The sequence below is a fragment of the Triticum urartu genome, chromosome 1A (genome assembly GCF_056163025.1).
Source record: "Triticum urartu cultivar PI428250 chromosome 1A, HENAU_Tu73, whole genome shotgun sequence".
Lineage (NCBI taxonomy): Eukaryota > Viridiplantae > Streptophyta > Magnoliopsida > Poales > Poaceae > Triticum > Triticum urartu.
In genome coordinates, this window is record NC_141873.1 from 208,667,237 (window position 1) to 208,678,660 (window position 11,424).

Genomic DNA, 11,424 nt, shown 5'->3' on the forward strand with positions numbered 1-11,424 from the left:
AGTTCGATAATATGCCCCATGTTATGTCTTCGACGTCCAGTGGTTCTAATCCTATTTGACCGAATGTTTGGAAGCTTGCATTGCCCGCGAAAGTAAAAGAAAAAATATTTGAAAAGCATTGCATGGAGTTATCCCAATGAAGTGTATTCTCGCGAACAACATATCGTCAATGATGGACATGCCTCAATCCCTTAGTATTTCAAGTGATATCCACTGTCCTAAATTATTTTTAGTTTGGAAGCCATGCTATTACACATTCCCGTCAGCTAATGTCTGAATATGTGTACATCAATTCATGCATTCTTATCCTTAAACTTGTTATGCAATCCTATATCTAAAACCGTTTCACTTTTCTCAGATATGGCATCTCGATATTCTTAAAATTTGAGAAGACGGGCTGTAAGATTATTGTTCTAGTGAGCTGTAAGATTATTGTTCCATTCTTCACTGGTACATCAGAGATCGAGGAGCCATGTAGTGGCGTACAATTTCCCTTAAGATGAACCAACTATTCCATTACTAACAATTTCTTGCAATATCTGACGTTTTCACATCTCCTCGATCAGATTTAAAAACAACAATTGCCCACAAAAGACTTTGCTGTTTTTCCAATCTGCATTCCTAGGCACTTTGCCTTTTCCTACTATCCCTCAGCTTGAAATCTACAGTACAGAGGTTAACTGAACTGTATATACAAGCCATGACCAATACATGTTTGGTAGTGCAGTAAATTCGTGCTAGATCTGGTGTAACCTTCTCGACAGAAGAAACATGTACAAGGTATTTCCATTGAGCTTGCTGAAGATTCTTGACAGCCAAACCAAAATGGCATACTGAAGACACAAGAAACATGTGGCAACTTTGATGGGTCATGAGCCTAGACAGAAAACAAAAGTCAAAGGTGTGCCTGGGGGTAAGAAAAACATCAAGCCAAAATAAAATATGCAATTACCTGCAACGATGAAGACACTTCTTAAGAATTGCTCGAACTAAATAGAATCTTCAGGCTGTTTATATCCTTGAGAATTTCCATGTATTCCGAAATCCTATAGTGTACATCAGACTCCAGAACTGCAGCACTCAGAAGAAAGGCAAATTTGGTTATGATGTAACAGAATCTAGGCGGCTTACATATAGTAAATGCACGAATAAAATAACCAACTGCCCAACATAAAAAGAGGCAGCATGCTGAAGGTCTAAAATACACATAGTTAAAGGTCTGACCCCACCCCAGTCTATTACCATGGAATAAATTTCTTTCACCCCGCAAAAAAAAGGGGTATGACCCCAGAGACAAGACTGCACGCAAGGAGATGCAAGGAAAACAAAACTAAAACAGATAATAAATATTTTTATTTTCTTCTCTTCGCACACTATGAGTTGAGGACTAATTTTGCAACTACTGACACTAGAAATGCTCATCTAGGCATAGAGATAAAATGCTGATACAAAAATAATAATGTGCGCATTGTTAAGAGTCCTAGTGGCAAAAGGCAACTGTCAAGAGAATAATTGTTGCTTTCCATGTCAAGTGTAGAATTGAACTTCCAACATTAAACCACTTTTTTAATGTATAATAAATCAAGTCGCAGATATTGTGAAATAACTTCCGACACTTAAAAGTGGCAGATGAACAAAAAGTTTTATCAATTGATAAGCAACTGAAGACCACAATTGAACCGAAATGAAAAGAAGCAACCAAAATTTGTGTAGAATGTAGAGAACTTCAACATCACCAAATAACTTAAGGCACCGTTTCAATGTAGACATTCGGGCCAGGAATTGGTAATTGGCATTTGGCTAGCCCGAATGCCGCTGTTTGGGTGGCCAGGACATTCGTGCAAGGAATTGTCGCAGGATATCGTAGCCTTCTCTGTAACACTGGTGCGCCCCCTCCCCGAATTTGAAGCCCCGGTGCTCTGCATTCAGTAGAATCGTCTCTTCCTTGCCCTTTCACTCTTTCCCACACGAGAAAAAGAACAGTGTTACACGGGAGGACGGGACACCGAGGGAGAAGATGCTCCAAGCGGCGGAGCTCAACGGCAGCACAGCTCAGTGCTCCTCCTCTTCTCTCTTCTATCCGGCAATCCTCCGGCCATCTCCACCGGCTGGAGCTCCAATTTCCTGGGCATTCGGCGGCTGGGCCAGCGAGCACGCACCGCGGCGGGGCTAGCCTGGTGATGTCTGTGTGTGTGTGCTGTCTTGTGGCTGTGTGCATGCGTTGCTCTGTGGGGGCGTATGATTGTAGATTCAATATTTGACCATCCAAACAGGTAGTGGAATCGGTGCTCCTCATAGATTCCAAGTGCTAAATACATGAGCATCCAAACATTAAAATTAGCATTGACGTTCAATATCTTGGGATTTTTGGCATTTGAGCAAATTCAATGCCAAGCCATTGAATGTCTACATCCAAACGGAGCCTAACTGAAACCAGTAAAATGATAACTGATAGAACCTAATCTTCAGCTGAAATAACATAGAATGTACTTATCACTTACCTGAATTTTCCACATTTACCTCCTCAAGAATCTCAGCAATGTATTCCTTTGATGAACTTTGTATGGCGTTGATCTTCATCCTCAAGTTCTCACTCTCATTCTCTAGTGAATCTCTTTCCTTTAGTAGGAGAGGTAAATCCTCAATTGAACCTCCAAGCATATTAACTTGGAAGTCTTTAGATTCAGCGATGAACCTTTCCCTAAAAAGAATATTAATAGTCAGAGACACTTATCCCTGATTTATTGTTCCACATGCTTCTTCACTTGAAGCAAAAGAGTGAAAGAAACATATCTGAGTCAGGAGCAGCATTTTAGCTCCCATGAAAGGAGATAGTACGAAAAGTTCAGATTGTCATAGAATACGTAAAAAATTATACCTGCAAATGTTATGAGTCCTTTGTATGCTTACAACTTTCAATAAATTTGGTGATCCAGAAGCCATTTTTTACAACAAACTTTTTCTTTTGCACAGGACGCAAAAATGTTCTTTCCATGATAATTTACAAGTGTAGAAAGGACATTTCTCAGAATTTTTTGACACACACGGATTGTTTTATTTTTCACCCTGGAGGACATGGAACTTTCAGCTTCTGCATTTGAGTTTCTGTAATAACTATGTTTAGTGAGATTTCTCTGCGAGCCATGAAAGGTAAAACAGGGGACGGGGACGGAGACAGCGAAACAGGCGCTGCTTTCTATGGCAAATAGCAAAGAGGAGAAAGTTTTCACTGGTTCAACACTACCTATTTTGCTGAAACGCAGGGCAAAATAAGAATAAGGACGTTGAGCAAAGTAAAGAAAGTCTCATCCACCAGCACAAACAGATGGTCAGGTGCCTCCCATCAAGATCGGATGGCCAATAAACATCGGCAGGGAGAGCAAGGCGGGTAGATAGCCCCGCATGATATCTTAACTTATGTCGCTACATTAGGGGCATAACTAAATACTTGAACTCTAGCAGACATGCTGAAGATTTACAGAAAGTTCCCAACATAAAGGTAAAATGAGTCCAAATAGTCATATCACCAACTATAATAGGAAACACTGCAGGAGGGGGCGAGGGGTGTTCTGCCACTGACTATAATATATTCGGATCATATTTTTTCATATAAGTGTGTTGGGGTTAATAGCCGTGTAATATCCCCATTGTATAAGGGATTTTGCATATTTACCACAACTGTACGTGTGTATATATCAGCCTATGTCCTCATGGAAATACAAGTTCATATTTCCTCAGAGTGCACTTAGGAATTTTATATGATTTATGGATCAAATGTAAACCATACATTTTATCGTAGAATAGTTTCCTAATTGCATTCAGAGTAGCTTTCTGGAATTCCAAATTGCCCTCCATCGCTTTAAGTGAATCTGTTCCAGCAGCTGCTTAAAAAGTTAAAGCCGATTAGGTAGTCCACACACAACATTAGAATCATATGGCCTTGATATGCAGCAACAGAAAACATATAAATATGCTACACATCTTGAACAGATAATAAATTTTAAAATAGTGCTGTTATCTGTTGTTAAGAACCATGCATAACATGACACAATTGTTAGTAGAAGGGACTGATTTGCACCCCAACAGTCAGCTCTCGGTTGCTATAAAATCTCTGCAGTTTCGTATATGAAAGCATAGAAAGACTCCTCAAAAAACTACTTCATTTGCTTAACCTTATCACTTTCATATGTGCTTGTGCAAGATAACAAAGAGACAGATTAACTAATATGATATATCTTACCTGGTGGAAAAATTACGATGATTGCGGAAGAGCACAGCAAATGCTGCCACGGACGAGTCCAGACGATATTGACGCCCGACCTATGCAAACTGTAGGAAAGAGTTGGGTGGGGCATCGTGCGTGGCGGCATTAGAGAAAAGCGCAAGGACACTATAGAAGAAGAGCCCCGGGCAATGCGTGGGGCAGCATCCTCATGGGAATGTGCGACCATAGATGAGCCCCAGGCAGTGTGCAGGTCGAGACTAGGGAACTGCATTGAGGTTTAGTGCAGGAGATATCACTGAGGCCAAGTTCTGAGTCCGCACACACCGAGACTTGACACTAAGTCAGCGTGCAAGTCAGTGCTAGAAGGTAAGTCCACCCGTAGACTCCTTGGGTCCTTCTCTCCGATTTCTTAGGTGAAATGACTTCTCGACCAGGTACTCAAAGACTTTGCCCAACAGTTGTAGATATGAATCTAGACAGTAAACCTGTGGCAGGCCATAAAGAAATTATGGTGCATTCTTTTGGATTTGGAAAAAAGGGATCGGCTCCCCCTCCCGAGGCGCTCCAACGAGCGTCGTCGGGAGACAACCCTAGCACCGTCACCCCCGGCCCTCCGCCCCGCCCCCCCCCCCCCCCTCCCTCGCCGCCGGGGGCGCCGCCGGCCAAAGGCCGCGTGGCAGAGGCGGCGGCGGGGCGGTTTTCCTCCTGCACGCAGGTGGCTGTCGTCGCGAGGCGCCTCCCCCTGCCCGCGGCGTCCGGTCCCGGCCGGCCCCTGCTCCGGCGCTCCTCCCCGCGTCCTCATGGCCTGCCGGCGCTGCCTCCTCCTCCCTCCCCCCCCCCCTGCGGCGCTCGTGGGGTCTTGTGGTCTCAAACGTGCTGGCGGCGAATCTGGGCATCCCTGCCCAGATCCGGCGGATGTGATGGTCCATCGACCGCCTCGCGCCTAGTGTCGTAGGACCGAGCTCGTCTCGCGCCCGGTTGCAGGACCGGCCCGTCTCGCGCCCGGCAGCAGGACCGTGCTCATCTCGCGCACAGTGCAGCAGAACCGCTCGATGGAGGCTAGTTGTGGCCGGCCTATTGGGTCTCGGCGCTGGGTCCGACCAGGGGTGCGAAAGGCGGGTCCTTTCCGCTCGTCTCTTCGGTTGGGGTAGCGGCGGGTCTCGGGTGACTTGGTGTCAAGGTCTTGGATTCCGGGGCGGCGGCCCTGGTGGTGGTGGCGCGATGCTCATGGGCAGAGCTCGTGCCTCAGTGCTGCCCGGTTGCCACGGCCGTGTGGGCGGCATGGTAGCCGGGGTGTGGCGTTCGGTGGCGGTGAGTGTTGGCCGGGGTGAAAACCTGTTCTATCTTTGGACGGACTGGCAGCGGCGAAGAGCGCTCCCTTCTTGAAGGCGTCGTCGCGGCTCTCATTGCCCGTCGTGTTGCTCCAGGGGAAACTCTGATCCTCGGATCGGGCGGTGGCGGTGCTCCGGTGTCGTATCCTTCCTGAAGGCGCCGCCTTGGAGCCCACGGTTCCGTCATATGCGGCTTCACTTCTTCGTGGTGGCATGTTCACGGTTGAAGCCCCCGGCGGCTCTTGTAGTGCTAGGGATTGTGTTGTTGCGCTCAGCGCCTATGCATCCTACCTTGGGTGTGTGTGTGCGTGTGTTGTGGGTGAGTGCGGTTGTACGGGGCGCTGTTAATCATGGCTTTATATAAAGCGGGGCGAAAGCCTTTTTCGGTAAGAAATTATGGTAATCTTCTCCACCTTCAAAGAATCTTAAGAACCGAGGAAGCATATCGAGGTTCATGACATGATGGCACGCGAATCTTGACAGCACGCCGGCAGGATGAGTGGATGGCATGTGAAGCTTGACAGGATGCACAGGTCGATGACATGAGGAGCTTAGTGGCATGACCGAACGAGGAGCTCGATGGCAATGTCATGGGGCGAGCTTGATGGCGTGTGGAGGCTGACAGCATGACAGACCTTGGAAGGAAAGTGTGGTTGACTGCATTTTAGCTCACAGCACAACATAGCGAGATACCTTGTCAGCACGAAAATTGTGACCGGTATGGACTTAGCAGTGGAGGAGAGCGTGGAAACAGGGTAGCCTAAGGAACCCACCTCCAAGAAAATAACAATTAGAAAGAAAAGATAAAGTAACTACTCCCTGCAGTTCCCTAACTGGTCATTTTGGACATTGACACAATTTCTACAACAAAACTTTGACCACCAAATTTTATAGCAATATATTCATAACATTCGACAAAATCATGTATGCGTTTTATGAGGAGAACTTACGCACATGATTTTCAAGTATCTAATATAAATATTTTCAAAGGCATTAGTACTCAAAGTTCTCAAAGGTTGAAGCAGTCTATGTACAAAGGACCACTTAAATGGGGGTGGAAATTACTAAGGAGCGCAACTCCTGAATCTAAGTAATAGACGAAAGGGTTATTTCTTTAGCTGATAAAATCAAGCATTGCTGGTGCCAAAATACAGTGGTTCTTGTGCTACAGTACCACACGTGAATAGCAGCATCCTTCTATCCTGCCTTGCTATAGAATCTTTGGCAATAACACATGGATATTTTGTTCTTGGTACATATAAATACCACTACAGCTAAGTGACTTCTATCAGCAAAGTCAGTCATCATATAGTAATTGCATGATTAAGGCAATAGTTACCTTCCACTTGCATAAGCCCATCAAGTTCAAACTCAGCAACCGATACTCCTTTCATTAGCTCAGACTCCTTCACGAGATAGTCCTTTTCAGTTTCAGAATGCTTCACTATTTCTGACTCTGTTTCCCTGGTCCTTTGTATATTCTGTTCAATCTCTTCATTGACCTAATTAAGGGAATGATCGAGAAAAGAAGAGCATAGTTAGCCTCATAAGATGTATAACGTTGAAATTCCACATGCTAATAACATCTAATGAGTATATAGAAAATTCATTATTCGCATCCAGATTCAAATAGCCACATTGCCAGAGATACACATCTATACTCCTATATAGTGTATCAATGTGAACAATGATAGGTACACCCTATACTGTCCCCAACACATTCTGCATGACTTGCATGCCATTGATTCAATATATCGGACGGTGAGAAATGCTCTGGACACTTCAACAATGTGACCGTACAGCTGCAAATCCCTGCATTCTGGGCCGCTGATTGGTCGAATCGGACAGCTACTGTTCTCCATATGTGGTGGACCAAGTTCCAGAAATTTGAAATTTCAAGCACAGGCTGGCAGCCTCCTGACACAGTTCCAGAAATTTAGTAAGTATTATAAATCCATATACGTCCAATAATTTTACATCATGTTCGCTTAACAGCCAGGACCAGGCATTCCTTCTACAAGATAATACTTACTAAATTATTCGTTGTAATGAGATGTGCTCTCATACATAGACCAATAACTAGAAAGTTAGCGGCAACTGTTAAGATATTCCTATCAACCAACTATCCCAAAAGACCAATCTGATAGGAAGAGTAGATATAATATACCTACCCCCCCCCCTCCCCTCCTTCCCCTTCACATCCGATGTGGATATGGAATGATCAACACCTCCTTCCCATGCCGGACGTGGTGTGGATAAATGATTGGGGAAAGGGAGGACCGAGACTTGAACCCAAAACCTCAAGTTTGATAGCATGTCAGGATATTCCTATCAACCAACTATCCCAAAAGATCAATCTGATAGGAAGAAGAGATATAATATACTCCCTCTGTAAAGAAATAGAAGAGATCTAAACACTCTTATATTTCTTCACAGAGGGAGTACTTAACAGCAACAAGTCATATGTTCTGTTTGGGCAACTATTTCATGAATACATGTAGCCAACATATTAGTCTACCCCATAAATTCATATTCCTAGGATGTTTTCTTGTAAGCACAAAACATACCAATAGAGGGGGGGATAAGGACCTTGGCAATACCATAATGATAATTATGATACTGCAAACCTTATAATAAGTTATAAAAAAACAATTGATATCAAGCAAAAGTACATTAGGTCAGCCAAAACGCAAACTTCACAAAGACAATAAAATGACACAATAGCAGGTAGAATGACTGAATTTTCATCCGCCCTCAAATGCTAGAATAACACAAACTACTTGTCATGTTTTCTTCAACGAGCTAATGTAAGACAGAGTAGAATCAAATTCTCACAAAAAGTCGAGTAACAGAGAATGACCAGAGAATAGATAGAGAGGGAAGAAGACAAACTGGGATGAGTTGGCCATGGCGGCCGCCAGAGCTTCGAGCCGGCGGCGGCCGCTGTTGGAAAATGCCCACTCTCCACTCGCCAAGTGGCTGACCCATGCAGACCGATTCGCCCGGACCTCAACGTCCGCGTGCACTACGTGCGCATCTCTCCCTGCATGCTAGGATAGCTAGCTTATCGCTTGTAACCACTCACGATCTTCCTGCTCCCTCTCTCTCCTGTAACTCTATATGTACAGCCGGCCGCAGTGAATAGAGCAGTGTGAGTGTTTTGCATAACCTAACTTGGTATCAGACGCGAGCATCTCCGATCCTCCTTTTTCTCTCCGCTTCCGCCATGAACCGCCTCCTTCGCCTCACCCGCTCGGCGGACTTCGACTCGCCGGCGACCGAGCCCTTCGCCGCGGTCCCTCCCGCCACCGCCACGCCCGCCGCGGCCCGTCCTGCCCCCGCCGCGGTCCCCGCGACCCGACGCGCGCCCCTCGCCGACCGCGGCAAGACGCCCGTCCCCAGCGGCGCTGGGGCCTCATCCTCGTCTACCCCGGCCCCTCGCGTCCCACCACCCGCGGGCATCCTCCGGACCGCGGGCAGCACCGCCGTTCCCCGCCTCCCGCTGGGCGGCCCCGGCGGCGCCGTCGTCCCGCACCGCGGCCTTGGTGCCCCCAACGCCGGCCCCTCCTCCGTCGCCGGCCTGCCGCCCTCCATCGCGCACTACTTCGCCGGCAAGCTCCAGCTCGAGTCCGGTAACTACTCCCGGTGGCGACAACTTTTCTATATCATCTCTTGCAAACATGAAGTGCAGCACCACCTTGATGTCGCCACCGCGCCGCTTGATCAAAGCGCCATCTAGCGTAATGATGATCTGACCATGGTGCTGTGGATGCATGGCGTGGTCGCCGAAGAGCTCATGGACGTGGTGGCGTCCCCGGACAGCTCCGCCTACGACATCTGGACGCAACTCCACCTCCTCTTCATGGACAACCAGCCGGGGCGCGCCGTCGTCCTCGGCGCGGAGTTCCGGAACTTCGTCCAGGGCGATCTCTCCATCGCCGAATACAGCCGGCGGCTGAAGACCCTGGCCGACGCACTCGAGGACGTCGGCGAGCACATCTCCGATCAGGCCCTGACGCTACAGCTCATCCGCGGCCTGAACCGCAAGTTCCAGATCATGGCGACACTTCTTCCCATGCAGTCGCCCTTCCCCTCCTTCGTGCAGGCGCGTTCCCGTCTTCTCATGGAGGAGATTTCCGCGAACGAGAGGGCGCGGTTGGATGGCCGTCCAGAACTCCTGGCTGCGGCGCTCACCATCGGGCAGGCGCCGCTTGGCGGCTCCTCCGCTGATCGCGGCCCTGACCGTGGCGGCTCCTCCAACGACAAGGGCAAAGGCCCTGCTGCTTCCCCAACCAGCGACAACAGAGGCCCACGCGGGCGTGGTCGCGGCCGCGGCCGTGGTGGCCAGTCGTTCGGTGGCGGCCCTGCGGCCCAGCCTCACAGATCTCCACGGGCTACTTTGCTCCCTACGGCGCCCTCATTCCCGGCCTGCCTGCACCCCGTGCACCGTGGGCCACCCCCAACGCCGCCGGCGTTCTAGGCCCGCGACCTCCTGCACCTCACCAGGCGTACCCGGTGGCCGCCCCTTCATCGAGCGGGCCGACCTGGGAGCAGTACAACCAGCTATACGCTGCTCTCCAGGGGCTCTCCATCCAGCAGCAGCAAGCCGGCGGCGCGCCGGAATGGTTCCTCGACACGGGCCCGCTTTCTCTCTCGAAGCCGCCTAGCCTCGCAATGGCTACACCCAGAGATTCTAAACGGGCGCCTAATCGGCCCGCGCCGCCAACTCTAGTGTCCCGTCAATCCATTCGTCATCTCATACTTGCCGGCGACAAATCAATAAACTGGGCGTAGGAGTATCTAGACAGCTGCAAAATAAAATGAAAGCAGCAAGGGAGCTCGGTGAATTGTGGACCTTGTCAAGCATGTCCTTGAGGGAGGAGATGTGGCGGAGGATGGCGCCTGAGTCCTCCGCCATCGGGGAACCGGCGGCGCGAGCAGAATCGTCCCCTTTTTTTCCTAGAGCGAAAGGGGGACTTGGAAGGACTTTTTATTTCGCCCCGCTTTATATAGTACTGAATCTGTTCCTTTATAAAGTGTATTTGTTTTTTTTATGAAATTCTAGAATGTAAGGTGTATTCGTTCTAATTCCTCGTAATTCCCTTGTTAGCCCTAAAAAAACTACTTTTTATTCTGTGTATCTCTTATAGCAAAAGAATGAAAGTATCTCTGTGTCGATTGCATGTATCTCTTATTTTTCTGGACTAACTGATTTACTTGTCACTAACCAACAAATTCCTAACATATCTATAATTACGTGGTTTGGTCACCGTGCCAATTTTCCTTATGCCATTCTAGGTTTTGACATTTTACTTTTACCACTCTTAACTTTTGACAATTATCACAATTGTCATTCCGTGTCAAAAGCAAAATTATTTTATTTTATTTTTGTCACTCTTAGCTTTTGAAATGTATCATAATTGTCACTCTGAATATTTTGCTTTTGCCAAGGGAGTGACAATTGTGATAATTGTCAAAAACTAAGAGTGGCAAAAGTGAAATGTCAAAATCTATAGTGACATAAGAAAAATTGGCAAAATCTAGAGTGGCAAAAACAAAATTCTCCCTTACGTAAAGGTACAGAGGGAGTATAAAGCAACGACTGCTAACAAATTGAACCGGTACAAACGACAACACACTACACGAGACCCACACTCACCCAGTGCAAGATACATAGGTGCCAAAGAGCTACAACAACAACACACCGAAAGACTCATCGTAGACTACAAGATAAGATAGAAAACATCACTATGGAGCCGTCGACGCTCTTCCGATGAGAAACCAAGAAGAGGTAAAGTTGAGAATCGACGAGCCCGTGCGCTCCAAGACGGTGCCTCCGGGAAGGGCACGACACTGCTGAGCTGTCAC

General features: G+C 47.6%; 1 protein-coding gene and 1 pseudogene across 3 annotated transcripts; one reads left to right on the plus strand and one right to left on the minus strand.

The window, feature by feature from the left end:
* Positions 1 to 462: 462 nt before the first annotated feature.
* On the minus strand, positions 463 to 10,551 carry LOC125552890 (uncharacterized). 3 transcript variants are annotated; one of them, XM_048716615.2, is made up of 7 exons: positions 10,412 to 10,548; positions 7,357 to 7,473; positions 6,896 to 7,058; positions 3,788 to 3,881; positions 2,502 to 2,701; positions 953 to 1,071; positions 463 to 877 (listed from the first exon to the last, which is right to left on the minus strand). In XM_048716615.2, the coding sequence occupies exons 2-6, from the start codon at positions 7,372 to 7,374 to the stop codon at positions 974 to 976; spliced, it is 573 nt and encodes a 190-aa protein (XP_048572572.1). In that variant the 5' UTR covers positions 7,375 to 7,473; positions 10,412 to 10,548; the 3' UTR covers positions 463 to 877; positions 953 to 973. The 3 variants fall into 3 exon arrangements, with proteins under 3 accessions (XP_048572572.1, XP_048572580.1, XP_048572564.1); XM_048716623.2 differs by lacking the exon at positions 10,412 to 10,548 and adding an exon at positions 8,449 to 8,769; XM_048716607.2 differs by lacking the exon at positions 7,357 to 7,473 and having other exon boundaries at positions 10,412 to 10,551.
* On the plus strand, positions 8,769 to 10,405 carry LOC147990609 (uncharacterized; annotated as a pseudogene).
* Positions 10,552 to 11,424: the final 873 nt, after the last annotated feature.